This window comes from Arachis hypogaea, chromosome 8, assembly GCF_003086295.3.
Source record: "Arachis hypogaea cultivar Tifrunner chromosome 8, arahy.Tifrunner.gnm2.J5K5, whole genome shotgun sequence".
NCBI lineage: Eukaryota > Viridiplantae > Streptophyta > Magnoliopsida > Fabales > Fabaceae > Arachis > Arachis hypogaea.
Window position 1 is genome coordinate 18,595,124 of NC_092043.1, and position 15,877 is coordinate 18,611,000.

General features: G+C 38.1%; 1 protein-coding gene and 1 long non-coding RNA gene across 2 annotated transcripts; one reads left to right on the forward strand and one right to left on the reverse strand.

The window, feature by feature from the left end:
- Positions 1–10,752: 10,752 nt before the first annotated feature.
- On the reverse strand, positions 10,753–12,538 carry LOC140174812 (uncharacterized). Its single transcript, XR_011864626.1, has 2 exons — positions 11,989–12,538; positions 10,753–11,394 (listed from the first exon to the last, which is right to left on the reverse strand). It is a non-coding gene; the product is annotated as an uncharacterized lncRNA (long non-coding RNA).
- Positions 12,489–13,730, forward strand: LOC112706465 (F-box protein GID2). Its single transcript, XM_025757773.3, has 2 exons — positions 12,489–12,739; positions 12,883–13,730. Exons 1-2 carry the CDS (start codon positions 12,654–12,656, stop codon positions 13,475–13,477), a joined length of 681 nt encoding a protein of 226 aa, XP_025613558.1. The 5' UTR covers positions 12,489–12,653; the 3' UTR covers positions 13,478–13,730.
- Positions 13,731–15,877: the final 2,147 nt, after the last annotated feature.

Here is a 15,877-nt window from a genome sequence, read left to right on the forward strand (position 1 = left end):
GAAGATTCCTGATTGGTATGGTTGTGGAATGTGTCCAATGCTTCGATGGTCTGGGATGAATGCCAATCCTGAGAGACCCTTTTATGGGTATCCAAATTATAATGTGAGTTCTCAATGTCGTATTCTTCTTCTTCTTCAATGTGTTGCTACTGGTATTTGAGTTTGATAAGTAATCTTAAAAAATTTTCTTTTTGTTGGTTGATGTGAAATTGGCAGAGTTCTGGGAGGATGTGGTTTGGTTTCTTTATGTGGACAGACAGTGAAGAAGAACAAAGTTTAGTGGGCAAAACACAATCTACAAGCAATGATGATAGTTGAAAGATGAATTTAGCATGGACAATTACTTAAATGGAAGTTAAAATTAGGTGTTTAAAAATATGAATTAGTATTCTAAGTTTGGTTATTTGTTTAGGTGTGTTTGTGACTGTTATGTATGGTGTAAGTATGATTAAATTTTGATTAAAAGTGTGGACCTGAAGGTGTGTACTCTCAGGATGAATGAAGGCATTTTTTTCAAATTTCCATGAAAAAGAAGCATGGTGTTAGCTCCTCTCGTACATATGTAATGTTGCAATAATGAAGAAGTAAAGCTAAGTATTAAACATATTGGTACGATTCATAAACCTGAAATAAAGTGTCTACATTTAGTGAAGCCAATAACTGAACAAATTTTCAGAAAGTCATGAACAAAATACATCTAAAATTTTTTTAACAAAATAGTCAAATATTTGAACACACATAAACATTAATAAACAGAAATAATAGGACATATTGGATTCTTACTTGTTCCTGATCTCCATTATCTGGTTGTGAAAAAGGTGTCTATGATAGCACAATCTCCAAAGGAGCATTAGCTATTGTTGGAGCTGCAGAAGTGGCAACATCAATTGTTGGAACAGGGTCACGCACTTAATGGTTCTTAACTCTTGCTCTTTCCATTGCTTGTTAAAGTTCTTCCACAGGTGCCACACACAAAACCTATGGTGCACTCCAAGCATCACTTTCACGGACTGTTGGAATTAACTCCTGCCATAATATGCAGCACAGCTAGCAATTACTATTATCGAGCCCTAATTAAACCCCCCAAATAAACTTATGACTCTATCTGATCCCTTAAATTTAAAATATGTCCCAACAGATCTAAGGTGTGGAGGTGTGGAGGTGGTAGATTGGGGTGTAAGATCTGAGATGGGCTAGACTGCAGGTGAATAGTTGAGTTGGGCTGCAGGTTCAGAGGTGGATTGGGCTGGATGATTTGAGGTGGGTTGAGTTTGAGGTTTAGAATGGGAATGAGTTGGAGATGAAGAGTTTAGTTGGTCTGGGAGTGCAGAGTGTGCTTTAGGGAATGTGGTTATGTTTTGTTCAAGGGGTGTGTTTGGAATACATAAAGATGGTGGTGCACGAAATTGTGATCAATACTTTTCACAACTCAAATAATCCCCGGTGATGAATCCAAAAACTTGGTGTTCAATACCATGGCATAAACACAACTTCGCACAACTAACCAACAAGTGTACTGGGTCGTCCAAGTAATAAACCTTACGCGAGTAAGGGTCGATCCCACAGAAATTGTTGGTATGAAGCAAGCTATGGTCACCTTGTGAATCTTAGTCAGGCAAACTCAAATGGTTATGAATGATGAATAAAGCATAAAGATAAAGATAGAGATACTTATGCAATTCATTAGTGGGAATTTCAGATAAGCGTATGGAGATGCTGTGTTCCTTCCGTCTCTCTACTTTCCTACTGTCTTCATCCAATCCTTCTTACTCCTTTCCATGGAAAGCTGTATGTAGGGTTTCACCGTTGTCAGTGGCTACCTCCCATCCTCTCAGTGAAAATGTTCAACGCACCCTGTCACGGCACGGCTAATCATCTGTCGGTTCTCAATCAGGTTGGAATAGAATCCAGTGATTCTTTTGCGTCTGTCACTAACGCCCAGCCTTCAGGAGTTTGAAGCTCGTCACAGTCATTCAATCATTGAATCCTACTCAGAATACCACAGACAAGGTTTAGACCTTCCGGATTCTCTTGAATGCCGCCATCAATTCTAGCTTATACCACGAAGATTCCGGTTAAGGAATCCAAGAGATATCCATCCAATCTAAGGTAGAACGGAGGTGGTTGTCAGGCACACGTTCATAGGTGAGAATGATGATGAGTGTCACGGATCATCACATTCATCAAGTTGAAGAACAAATGATATCTTAGAACAAGAACAAGCGGAATTGAATAGAAGAACAATAGTAATTGCATTAATACTCGAGGTACAGCAGAGCTCCACACCTTAATCTATGGTGTGTAGAAACTCCACCGTTGAAAATACATAAGAACAAGGTCTAGGCATGGCCGTGAGGCCAGCCCCCAATACGTGATCAAAAGATTCAAATATCTCCAGATGAAAATACAATAGTAAAAGGTCCTACTTATAGAGAACTAGTAGCCTAGGGTTTACACGGATGAGTAAATGACATAAAAATCCACTTCCGGGCCCACTTGGTGTGTGCTTGGGCTGAGCATTGAAGCATTTTCGTGTAGAGACTCTTCTTGGAGTTAAACGCCAGCTTTTGTGCCAGTTTGGGCGTTTAACTCCCATTCTTGTGCCAGTTCCGGCGTTTAACGCTGGGAATTCTGATGGTGACTTTGAACGCCGGTTTGGGCCATCAAATCTTGGGCAAAGTATGGACTATCATATATTGCTGGAAAGCCCAGGATGTCTACTTTCGAAAGCCGTTGAGAGCGCGCCAATTGGGTTCTGTAGCTCCAGAAAATCCACTTCGAGTGCAGGGAGGTCAGAATCCAACAGCATCTGCAGTCCTTTTTAGTCTCTGAATCAGATTTTTGCTCAGGTCCCTCAATTTCAGCCAGAAAATACCTGAAATCACAGAAAAACACACAAACTCATAGTAAAGTCTAGAAAAGTGATTTTTAACTAAAAACTAATAAAAATATACTAAAAACTAACTAGATCATACTAAATACATACTAAAAACAATGCCAAAAAGCGTACAAATTATCCGCTCATCACAACACCAAACTTAAATTGTTGCTTGTCCCCAAGCAACTGAAAATCAAATAAGATAAAAAGAAGAGAATATACAATGAATTCCAAAAACATCTATGAAGATCAGTATTAATTAGATGAGCGGGGCTTTTAGCTTTTTGCCTCTGAATAGTTTTGGCATCTCACTCTATCCTTTGAAATTCAGAATGATTGGCTTCTTTAGGAACTCAGAATCCAGATAGTGTTATTGATTCTCCTAGTTAAGTATGATGATTCATGAACACAGCTACTTATTGAGTCTTGGCCGTGGCCCAAAGCACTCTGTCTTCCAGTATTACCACCGGATACATACATGCCACAGACACATAATTGGGTGAACCTTTTCAGATTGTGACTCAGCTTTGCTAGAGTCCCCAATTAGAGGTGTCCAGGGTTCTTAAGCACACTCTTTTTGCCTTGAATCACAACTTTATTTCTTTCTTTTTCTTTCTCTTTTTTTTCGTTTTTCTCTTCTTTTTTTTTCTTTTTTTTTTCTTTTTTCGTTTTTCTTTTCTCTTTTTTTTTGTATTCACTGCTTTTTCTTGCTTCAAGAATCATTTTTATGATTTTTCAGATCCTCAGTAACATTTCTCCTTTTTCATCATTCTTTCAAGAGCCAACATTCATGAACAACAAATTCAAAAGACATATGCACTGTTTAAGCATACATTCAGAAAACAAAAATATTGCCACCACATCAAAATAATTAAACTGTTATAAAATTCAAAATTCATGCAATTCTTCTTTTTTTTTTAATTAAGAACATTTTTCATTCAAGAAATGTGATGGATTCATAGGACATTCATAACTTTAAGGCATAGACACTAAGACACTAATGATCACAAGACACAAACATAGCTAAACATAAGCATAATTTTCGAAAAACAGAAAAATAAAGAACAAGGAAATTAAAGAACGGGTCCACCTTAGTGATGGCGGCTTGTTCTTCCTCTTGAAGATCCTATGGAGTGCTTGAGCTCCTCAATGTCTCTTCCTTGTCTTTGTTGCTCCTCTCTCATGATTCTTTGATCTTCTCTAATTTCATGGAGGAGAATGGAATGTTCTTGGTGCTCCACCCTTAGTTGTCCCATGTTGGAACCCAATTCTCCTAGGGAGGTGTTCAGTTGCTCCCAATAGTTTTGTGGAGGAAAGTGCATCCCTTGAGGCATCTCAGGGATTTGATGATGAGAGGGGTCTCTTGTTTGCTCCATCCTCTTCTTAGTGATGGGCTTGTCCTCATCAATGGGATGTCTCCCTCTATGTCAACTCCAACTGAATAACAGAGGTGACAAATGAGATGAGGAAAGACTAACCTTGCCAAGGTAGAGGACTTGTCTGCCACCTTATAAAGTTCTTGAGCTATAACCTCATGAACTTCTACTTCTTCTCCAATCATGATGCTATGGATCATGATGGCTCGGTCTATAGTAACTTCGGACTGGTTGCTAGTGGGAATGATTGAGCGTTGGATAAACTCCAACCATCCCCTAGCCACAGGCTTGAGGTCGTGCCTTCTCAGTTGAACCGGCTTCCCTCTTGAATCTCTCTTCCATTGGGCGCCCTCTTCACAAATGATTGTGAGGACTTGGTCCAACCTTTGATCAAAGTTGACCCTTCTAGTGTAAGGATGTTCATCTCCTTGCATCATGGGTAAGTTGAATGCCAACCTTACATTTTCCGGACTAAAATCCAAGTATTTCCCCCGAACCATAGTAAGCCAATTCTTTGGGTCCGGGTTTACACTTTGATCATGGTTCTTGGTGATCCATGCATTGGCATAGAACTCTTGAACCATTAAGATTTCGACTTGTTGAATGGGGTTGGTAAGAACTTCCCAACCTCTTCTTCGGATCTCGTGTTGGATCTCCGGATATTCACTCTTTTTGAGTTTAAAAGGGACCTCGGGGATCACCTTCTTCAAGGCCAAAACTTCATAGAAGTGGTCTTGATGCACCCTTGAGATGAATCTCTCCATCTCCCATGACTCGGAGGTGGAAGCTTTTGCCTTCCCTTTCCTCTTTCTAGAGGTTTCTCCGGCCTTGGATGCCATAAATGGTTATAGAAAAACAAAAAGCAATGCTTTTACCACACCAAACTTAAAAGGTTGCTCGTCCTCGAGCAAAAGAAGAAAGAAGAGAGTAGAAGAAGAAGAAATGAAGGAGATGGAGATGGCTTTGTGGTTCGGCCAAAGGGGGAGAAGTAGTGTTTAGGTTGTGTGAAAATGAAGGAGTGAAGATGGGTTTATATAGGAGTGGAGAGAAGGGTAGGGTTCGGTTATGGGAGGGTGGGTTTGGGAGGGAAAGTGTTTTGAATTTGAATGGTGAGGTAGGTGGGGTTTTATGAAGGATGGATGTGAGTGGTGAAGAGAAAGATGGGATTTGATAGGTGAAGGGTTTTTGGGGAAGAGGTGTTGAGGTGATTGGTGAATGGGTGAAGAAGAGAGAGAGTGGTGGGGTAGGTGGGGATCCTGTGGGGTCCACAGATCCTGAGGTGTCAAGGAAAAGTCATCCCTGCACCAAGTGGCGAGCAAAAATTGCTCCATGTGCCAATTCTGGCGTTAAACGCCGGGCTGGTGCCCATTTCTGGCATTTAACGCCAAGTTCTTGCCCTTTACTGGCGTTTAACGCCAGTCTGGTGCCCCTTTCTGGCGTTAAACGCCCAAAATGGTGCCAGACTGGGCGTTAAACGCCCTTCTGCTAGCCTGACTGGCGTTTAAACGCCAGCAAGTTCTCCTCCAGGGTGTGCTATTTTTCTTTCTGTTTTTCTTTCTGTTTTTGCTTTTTCAATTGATTTTGTGACTTCTCATGATCATCAACCTACAGAAAACATAAAATAACAAAGGAAAATAGATAATATATAACATTGGGTTGCCTCCCAACAAGCGCTTCTTTAATGTCAGTAGCTTGACAGAGGGCTCTTATGGAGCCTCACAGATGCTCAGAGCAATGTTGGAACCTCCCAACACCAAACTTAGAGTTTGAATGTGGGGATTCAACACCAAACTTAGAGGTTGGTTGTGGCCTCCCAACACCAAACTTAGAGTTTGACTGTGGGGGCTCTGTTTGGCTCTGTTTTGAGAGAAGCTCTTCATGCTTCCTCTCCATGGTGACAGAGGGATATCATTGAGCCTTGAACACAAAGGATTCTTCATTCACTTGAATGATCAATTCTCCTCTATCAACATCAATCACAGCCTTTGTTGTGGCTAGGAAGGGTCTGCCAAGGATGATGCATTCATCTATGCACTTCCCAGTCTTTAGGACTATGAAATCAGCAGGGATGTAATGGTCTTCAACTTTTACCAGAACATCCTCTACAAGTCCATAAGCTTGTTTTCTTGAGTTGTCTGCCATCTCTAGTGAGATTTTTGCAGCTTGCACCTCAAAGATCCCTAGCTTCTCTATTACAGAGAGAGGCATGAGGTTTACACTTGACCCTAGGTCACACAAGGCCTTCTTGAAGGTCATGGTGCCTATGGCACAAGGTATTGAAAACTTTCCAGGATCTTGTCTCTTTTGAGGTAGTTTCTGCCTAGACAAGTCATCCAGTTCTTTGGTGAGCAAGGGGGGTTCATCCTCCCAAGTCTCATTGCCAAATAACTTGTCATTTAGCTTCATGATTGCTCCAAGGTATTTAGCAACTTGCTCTTCAGTGACATACTCATCCTCTTCAGAGGAAGAATACTCATCAGAGCTCATGAATGGCAGAAGTAAATTCAATGGAATCTCTATGGTCTCAGTGGGAGTCTCAGATTCCCATGGTTCTTCATTGGGGAACTCATTGGAGGTCAGTGGACGTCCATGGAGGTCTTCCTCAGTGGCGTTCACTGCCTCTCCCTCCTCTCCAAATTTGGCCATGTTGATGGCCTTGCACTCTCCTTTTGGATTTTCTTCTGTATTGCTTGGAAGAGTACTAGGAGGAAGTTCAGTAATTTTCTTGCTCAGCTGACCCACTTATGCCTCCAAATTTCTAATGGATGACCTTGTTTCAGTCATGAAACTTTGAGTGGTTTTGATTAGATCAGAGACCATGGTTGCTAAGTCAGAGGTGTTCTGCTTAGAACTCTCTGTCTGTTGCTGAGAAGATGATGAAAAAGGCTTGCCATTGCTAAACCTGTTTCTTCCACCATTATTATTGTTGAAACCTTGTTGAGGTCTCTGTTGATCCTTCCATGAAAGATTTGGATGATTTCTCCATGAAGGATTATAGGTGTTTCCATAGGGTTCTCCCATGTAATTCACCTCTTCCATTGAAGGGTTCTCAAGATCATAAGCTTCTTCTTCAGATGAAGCTTCCTTAGTACTACCTGGTGCATTTTGCATTCCAGACAGACTTTGAGAAATCGTATTGACTTGCTGAGTCAATATTTTGTTCTGAGCCAATATGGCATTCAGAGTGTCAATCTCAAGAACTTCTTTCTTCTGATTTGTCCCATTGTTCACAGGATTTCTTTCAGAAGTGTACATGAATTGGTTATTTGCAACCATTTCAATTAGTTCTTGAGCTTCTGTAGGCGTCTTCTTCAGATAAAGAGATCCTCCAGCAGAGCTATCCAAAGACATCTTGGATAGTTCAGAGAGACCATCATAGAAAATACCTATGATGCTCCATTCAGAAAGCATATCAGAGGGACACTTTCTGATTAATTGTTTGTATCTTTCGCAAGCTTCATAAAGGGATTCTCCTTCCTTCTGTCTGAAGGTTTGGACTTCCACCCTAAGCTTACTCAATTTTTGAGGTGGAAAGAACTTTGCCAAGAAGGCATTGACTAGCTTTTCCCAAGAATTCAGGCTTTCTTTAGGTTGTGAGTCCAACCATATTCTAGCTCTGTCTCTTACAGCAAAAGGGAATAGCATAAGTCTGTAGACCTCAGGGTCAACCCCATTAGTCTTGACAGTGTCACATATTTGCAAGAATTCAGCTAAAAACTGGTGAGGATCTTCCAATGGAAGTCCATGGAACTTGCAATTCTGTTGCATTAGAGAAACTAATTGAGGCTTAAGCTCAAAGTTGTTTGCTCCAATGGCAGGGATAGAGATGCTTCTCCCATAGAAGTCGGGAGTAGGTGCAGTAAAGTCACCCAGCACCTTCCTTGCATTGTTGGCATTGTTGTTGTTTTCGGCTGCCATGGGTTCTTCTTCTTTGAAGATTTCTGTTAGGTCCTCTACAGAGAATTGTGCCTTAGCTTCTCTTAGCTTTCGCTTCAAGGTCCTTTCAGGTTCAGGGTCAGCCTCAACAAGAATGCTTTTGTCTTTGCTCCTGCTCATATGAAAGAGAAGAAAACAAGGAAATATGGAATCCTCTATGTCACAGTATAGAGATTCCTTGAGGTGTCAGAGGAAAAGAAAAATAGAAGGAAAAGGTAGAAAATTCGAACTTATCAAGAAAGATGGAGTTCGAATTGTGCATTAAGGAATAGTGTTAGTCCATAAATAGAAGGATGTGAGAAGAGGGGAAGAAATTTTCGAAAATATTAAAAAGGTTTTAAAAACATTTTGAAAAACTTTAATTGATTTTCGAAAATAAGAGTGGGAAATAAATCAAGTGATTTTTGAAAAAGATTTGATTGAAAACTATTTTGAAAAAGATGTGGTTAAGAAGATATGATTGGTTTTAAAAAGATGTGATTGAGAAAATATGATTTGAAAAACATTTTAAAAAGATTTGATTTTAAAAATTAATAACTTGGCTAACAAGAAAGGATATGATTCAAACATTAAACCTTTCTCAACAGAAAAGGCAACATACTTGAAATGTTGAATCAAATCATTAATTGATAGCAAGTATCTTTGAAAATGGAAAGAAATTGATTTTGAAAAAGATTTGATTGAAAAGATTTGATTTGAAAAAGATTTGATTTTTAAAAGATTTTGAAAACTAAAAAAAAATTTGATTTGAAACAAAATCTTCCCTCTTGTGCCATCCTGGCGTTAAACGCCCAGAATGGGCACCATTCTGGGCGTTTAACGCCCAAACCACTACCCTTTTGGGCGTTAAACGCCCAGCCAGACACCCTGGCTGGCGTTTAAACGCCAGTTTGCCCTTCTTCACTGGGCGTTTTGAACGCCCAGCTTTTTCTGTATAATTCCTCTGCTGTATTATTGACTTGAAAAGACACAAATTAAAAATATTTTTGGATTTTTAATAATGAGGAATAATCAACATGCAACTAAAATCAAATAACAACGCATGCAAGACACCAAACTTAGTAGTTTGTATACTACTGGCACTAACAAAATGAGAATGCATATGAGACACATAAACACTCAAGTCAATAGAATTCAAAGATCAGAGCAATGAAATCATCAAGAACAACTTGAAGATTAATGAAGACACATGCATGAGTGCAAGAAGAACAAAAATATGCAATTGACACCAAACTTAACATGAGACTCTAGACTCAACAAGAAACATAAAATATTTTTGGTTTTTATGATTTTGTAATTTTTTTTGGTTTTTCGAAAATTTAGTGGAAAAGAAAATAAAGATATCAAAATTCTTAATGAGAATTCCAGGAATCATGCAATGTTAGTCTAAGACTCCGGTCCAGGAATTAGACATGGCTTCATAGCCAGCCAAGCTTTCAAAGAAAGCTCCGGTCCAAAACACTAGACATGGCCAATGGCCAGCCAAGCCTTAGCAGATCACTGCTCCAACAGCAAGATTGATAGAAATCAACAAGCTCTTGTGATGATAAGTTGAAACCTCGGTCCAATAAAATTAGACATGGCTTCACAGCCAGCCAGACTTCAACAGATCATCATGAAACTCTAGAATTCATTCTTAAGAATTCTGAAAAAATATACCTAATCTAAGCAACAAGATGAACCGTCAGTTGTCCAAACTCAACAATCCCCGGCAACGGCGCCAAAAACTTGGTGCACGAAATTGTGATCAATACTTTTCACAACTCAAATAATCCCCGGTGATGAATCCAAAAACTTGGTGTTCAATACCATGGCATAAACACAACTTCGCACAACTAACCAGCAAGTGTACTGGGTCGTCCAAGTAATAAACCTTACGCGAGTAAGGGTCGATCCCACAGAAATTGTTGGTATGAAGCAAGCTATGGTCACCTTGTGAATCTTAGTCAGGCAAACTCAAATGGTTATGAATGATGAATAAAGCATAAAGATAAAGATAGAGATACTTATGCAATTCATTAGTGGGAATTTCAGATAAGCGTATGGAGATGCTGTGTTCCTTCCGTCTCTCTACTTTCCTACTGTCTTCATCCAATCCTTCTTACTCCTTTCCATGGCAAGCTGTATGTAGGGTTTCACCGTTGTCAGTGGCTACCTCCCATCCTCTCAGTGAAAATGTTCAACGCACCCTGTCACGGCACGGCTAATCATCTGTCGGTTCTCAATCAGGTTGGAATAGAATCCAGTGATTCTTTTGCGTCTGTCACTAACGCCCAGCCTTCAGGAGTTTGAAGCTCGTCACATTTATTCAATCATTGAATCATACTCAGAATACCACAGACAAGGTTTAGACTTCCGGATTCTCTTGAATGCCGCCATCAATTCTAGCTTATACCACGAAGATTCCGGTTAAAGAATTCAAGAGATATCCACCCAATCTAAGGTAGAACGGAGGTGGTTGTCAGGCACACGTTCATAGGTGAGAATGATGATGAGTGTCACGGATCATCACATTCATCAAGTTGAAGAACAAGTGATATCTTAGAACAAGAACAAGCGGAATTGAATAGAAGAACAATAGTAATTGCATTAATACTCGAGGTACAGCAGAGCTCCACACCTTAATCTATGGTGTGTAGAAACTCCACCGTTGAAAATATATAAGAACAAGGTCTAGGCATGGCCGTGAGGCCAGCCCCCAATACGTGATCAAAAGATTCAAAGATCTCCAGATGAAAATACAATAGTAAAAGGTCCTACTTATAGAGAACTAGTAGCCTAGGGTTTACACGGATGAGTAAATGACATAAAAATCCACTTCCGGGCCCACTTGGTGTGTGCTTAGGCTGAGCATTGAAGCATTTTCGTGTAGAGACTCTTCTTGGAGTTAAACGCCAGCTTTTGTGCCAGTTTGGGCGTTTAACTCCCATTCTTGTGCCAGTTCCGGCGTTTAACGCTGGGAATTCTAATGGTGACTTTGAACGCCGGTTTGGGCCATCAAATCTTGGGCAAAGTATGGACTATCATATATTGCTGGAAAGCCCAGGATGTCTACTTTCGAACGCCGTTGAGAGCGCGTCAATTGGGCTTCTGTAGCTCCAGAAAATCGAGTGCAGGGAGGTCAGAATCCAACAGCATCTGCAGTCCTTTTTAGTCTCTGAATCAGATTTTTGCTCAGGTCCCTCAATTTCAGCCAGAAAATACCTGAAATCACAGAAAAACACACAAACTCATAGTAAAGTCCAGAAAAGTGATTTTTAACTAAAAACTAATAAAAATATACTAAAAACTAACTAGATCATACTAAATACATACTAAAAACAATGCCAAAAAGCGTACAAATTATCCGCTCATCAGATGGATTCGAGGTGGTGTGAGATACAGGGGTTTTTGGATTGGAGGTCATAAAAACCATTTGTGGAACCTCATCACCTTCATGTTTAGAATTTCCATAGTCAAGGTACACATGCACTACACCAAAAGCATACTGACTTCACTGACTTCAAATTCTAAATAGGACAATAGTTCATCATTCATTTTTAAACAACAAATTTTTTAAACACAAGCAACAACACACGCATAATAACATTTATCCACATATACCAAGAGATAAAATTGGCATTATCTTCTTCAACAAGGAAAAAAAACCTTAGCATCATTCACATGCAAAAAATTACAATGCCCTAAATATAACCAGCACCTTGCTTCGACAATAACAATGCAATACAAAAATCGAAACAAAAGCCAAGAACAGAATATTAAGAAATTTGTGAAAAAAATAAAACTTCATTTTCTAACCTGATCTTTGTCGTTTCTTTCCCCAGCAATGCTAGTTCTTCAGTAATTTCACCCAGCAATCCAATACACTATCAATGTTACTCTGATTCTCCTTTTTCATAGTCAAGCATGCGAGAAGAATAAAAACGTGGAGAAGAAGAATAGAAAAAAAAAAGAAAGAAGAAGAAGGGTCAAGTTATGTCTGTGTCTTTATTAAGTGACCTAATTTTTTTAATCCAACGAAGTCCTTAAATGACGTTACATTAAGTGAAAACTGAGAGGAAACATAAAACAACATTGTTTTAAAATTTTTTACGTGTCAACTTAACGTGTCATATCAAATTTTCATTAACGAAACTAACGACAGAGACAAATGTAAGACACGATTTAATATTTGAGAATTTTAATTAGATAACTATAAATTTAAAAATCGAAATTGAGGTCAGTCGAAAATTTTAAGGGATAAAATGAGTATCAACTCGTTATTTACCCTTAAAATTCTTAGAAAGGAAAGCGAATTTGAAGTAGCTGGTGATGGTGGTGGAAAAATAATTCTAAAGATAAATCCAAAATGGCATTACCCCATTGCCTTAGTACCTTACCCACTCCACCATGAGCATCCCCCATTTCCCGGTAACCCTCCAAAAAAGAAAAGACTATATGAGTAGGAAGACAAGAACAGGAGGATGAGGACAAAATCGTCAATCACAGAAAAAAGAATTGAAGAGCATTCATTTCTCTGCTTGTCGTCTTCGAAAACCATCAAAAACAGGTGCACCCCCTAACCCCCTTTCACCTTTACTTCACCTCCCCCTACTCCTCCTTAACCCTAAACCCAAACCCAAATTCCTTCATTTAATCACAACAATTTCCATCTCTCTCTCTGATCCTAACTTTTCTATATATATATAATAGGGTACACCAACACACCCCTTGTTCAACTGTTTTCGCCATGAAGCGTCCGATCTCCCGCGACGGCGACGGCAACGGCGACCTCCTCAAGATGAAGAAGGTTAAGGTGGACGGCGATGCCAACGCCGAAGAGAATTGTGTCCTCCGGGGGATGCGGTATTTCGATGACAACGTGCTGTTCGAGGTGCTGAAGCACGTGGACGCGAGGACGCTGGCTATGGCCAGCTGCGTTAACAAGCAGTGGCACAAAACTGCACAGGATGAGAGGCTTTGGGAGCTGATCTGCACCAAACAGTGGGCAAACACCGGCTGCGGCGAGGAACAGCTCCGATCCGTCGTCCTTGCCCTCGGCGGTTTCCGTCGTCTCCACTCCCTTTACCTAAGGCCTCTCTCTAAGCCATACTCGTCTTCATCGTCATCGTCATCATCATCTCCCACTTCCTCCTCCGTTTGGGGTCCCATCTCTCAGGCGGCGGTGGCTCCTCGGCCGAAGCCCCTGCCTCCTCGTTTGGGTAAAGACGCCGTACACCTCTCCCTCTCCCTCTTATCCATTCGCTTCTACGAGAAGATGTCTAATTTCAACAACCGAACCAGATGAATCCTCTTTATTCTCTCCTCTCCCACGTCTAATGGACCTTCTTCTTCTTCCCTTATTGTTATGTCTTGAGAATATTTTTATTTCTTTCTTTCTCTTAACTAAATGTGACGCAAGTTTTGTATTTCAGTATTGCTAGATCTGGTTTTTTATTATTTGTAAATTGAGGAGAAGAAAATGATTCAAGTATTGTATTATATGTACTTTGAATTCGATGAATATAAAAGTAAAAGCGATCAAATTATTATTATTATTATATATGGCTGTTGGTGTTGTTGGATCTAATGAGATGGGTGGTGGTGGTAGTGGTGGTGGTGGGTGAGGGAAGACCGGAAGATGAAGAAGTTGCCGAAAGGAGGCAGAAGGGTGGGATTGGGGAATAGCGAGTGATGAGGGGTTGCCTTTTCCGAAAGGCCACAACCAGACACAAACAAATAAAAGGTGTCTTAGTTGTCTTGTACTGCCACATATGCTTTTCTGGCATCTTTCGTTTCCCTAATTGCTAAACGACAACACACATGGCTTTTCCTTTGCCTTCTGCTTTCAACCACAGGCCAAATTCCTAATAATGCCACCAATTTTTGTCCTCGCACCGTTTATTCCTATTCCTTCTTCCATATGCTTAACATTGTTTACCCACTCTATCAACTACCACCAATTTACCCTTTTCAATCAATACTATTTTCATGCATTATTCTCTATTACCAATAAATTAGTTAGACCATTTTTAGTAGGAAACTCATCTCAATCCCTATTTATCCCCACTTGTCATAAAAAGTGACTCCACATCAGATTTTGCGTCATAATTAATAAATAGGAACTCAATAAATCTCTCTCTTCTCCATTAGAAGAAACTAACTTTAATCCCTATTGTGGTCCTACCTAATTAATTAATTAAGTAATTAAAATTAATATAATAATTATTATTTTTTAATAATATTATTTAAATTTATAAATTCAAAATAATTCAATATTATAAAATATTAAAATAAATAACTTAAATTTGATTAGTATTTTAAATTTTATAAATAAAAATAAATAATTCAACTAAAAATTATTTTATAATATATAAAAATTAAATTTATTTTTTATGTAAAATAAATTTAATTAATTATGATTTAATATAACAATATAAATAATATTTGATATTGATTTAACATAATTATTTATATTAATTATAATTTAATATAACTAATTATTAAATAATTAATATAAATAATTAATTAAATAGATATATAAGTATTTAATATATATTTAATATATTTTTTATTTTTTTATTAACTTACCACATGGCATGATTTTATTGGTTGTTGCAAGTCCCTGCTTAGAGGGACTCTCAACCTTGATCCCCGTAAAGAGCTCTCTTTTCCTTTTCACTCCAATAGTAATTGAGTCCCCATATGTCAGAAGAGGAACTCTATTTCTTAACATTGGAGTTGCTCTTAGTCATTCTTATTTTTCAACATACATAAAATATTCCTTTTTCTTTTGTTTCAACTTTTAAACATTAAAAACTCTTTCACATCATAGTTTGAGCTTAAATAAGTAATATTTCATTCAAACCACGGATTAAGTTTTCACAATCAAAATTAAATATGGTAACCTTCGCAAAATAGTATGGGAAATAACATAGGTTCTTTAGGGTGTAACATAGGTTCAAAAATTAAAAATATAAAAATATTAATACCAAGAAAAAATGTTTGGAGATTAGAATAGGTGATAGAGATTTGACCCTAGTCTAATTATCCAGAGTGATAGTTGTACTCGTTATATAGAATTCACCTTACTAATAAATCAGTTTAACTAAAATTATAAAGCAGCTCTACTTATCCTACTAAATCATTTTTACTAATAACAATTTACATAACGACGTCTAGTAAATCAGTTTAACTTAAAATAATTTATTAAAATATAATACTAAATCGATTTAACTTAGATTAATGTTTATAAGAATATTTCTATAACGAAAGTCAAAACAAGATAATTGGATAATATTTAACGTGAAATGTTAATATAATGATTTACCTTTATTCTCTGTTATCAAAAAATTAATAAGCGATTCTTATTTTTTAGCATACATAAATTATTGAGCTTTTTTTTATCGAAAATAAAAAATTCTTTCAAACCATAGTTTGAGCTTTAGTAAATAATATTTCGTTCAAACCACAATTTAAGTTTTCACAATCACAAATTAAATATGGTAACATTGGCAGATAGTATGGGGAAATAACACAGGTTCTATAGGGCATAATTGGACCCATTTTCGTACTTTTGGAGTACAATGAAATGAAATTAAAATTGATTTAATTCAAATCAAACTTTTTAGTTAGAATACTTAAAAAATATATATTGAATTGATTTGTAAATTATATGAATTGATTTGTAAATTATAAAAAATAAACT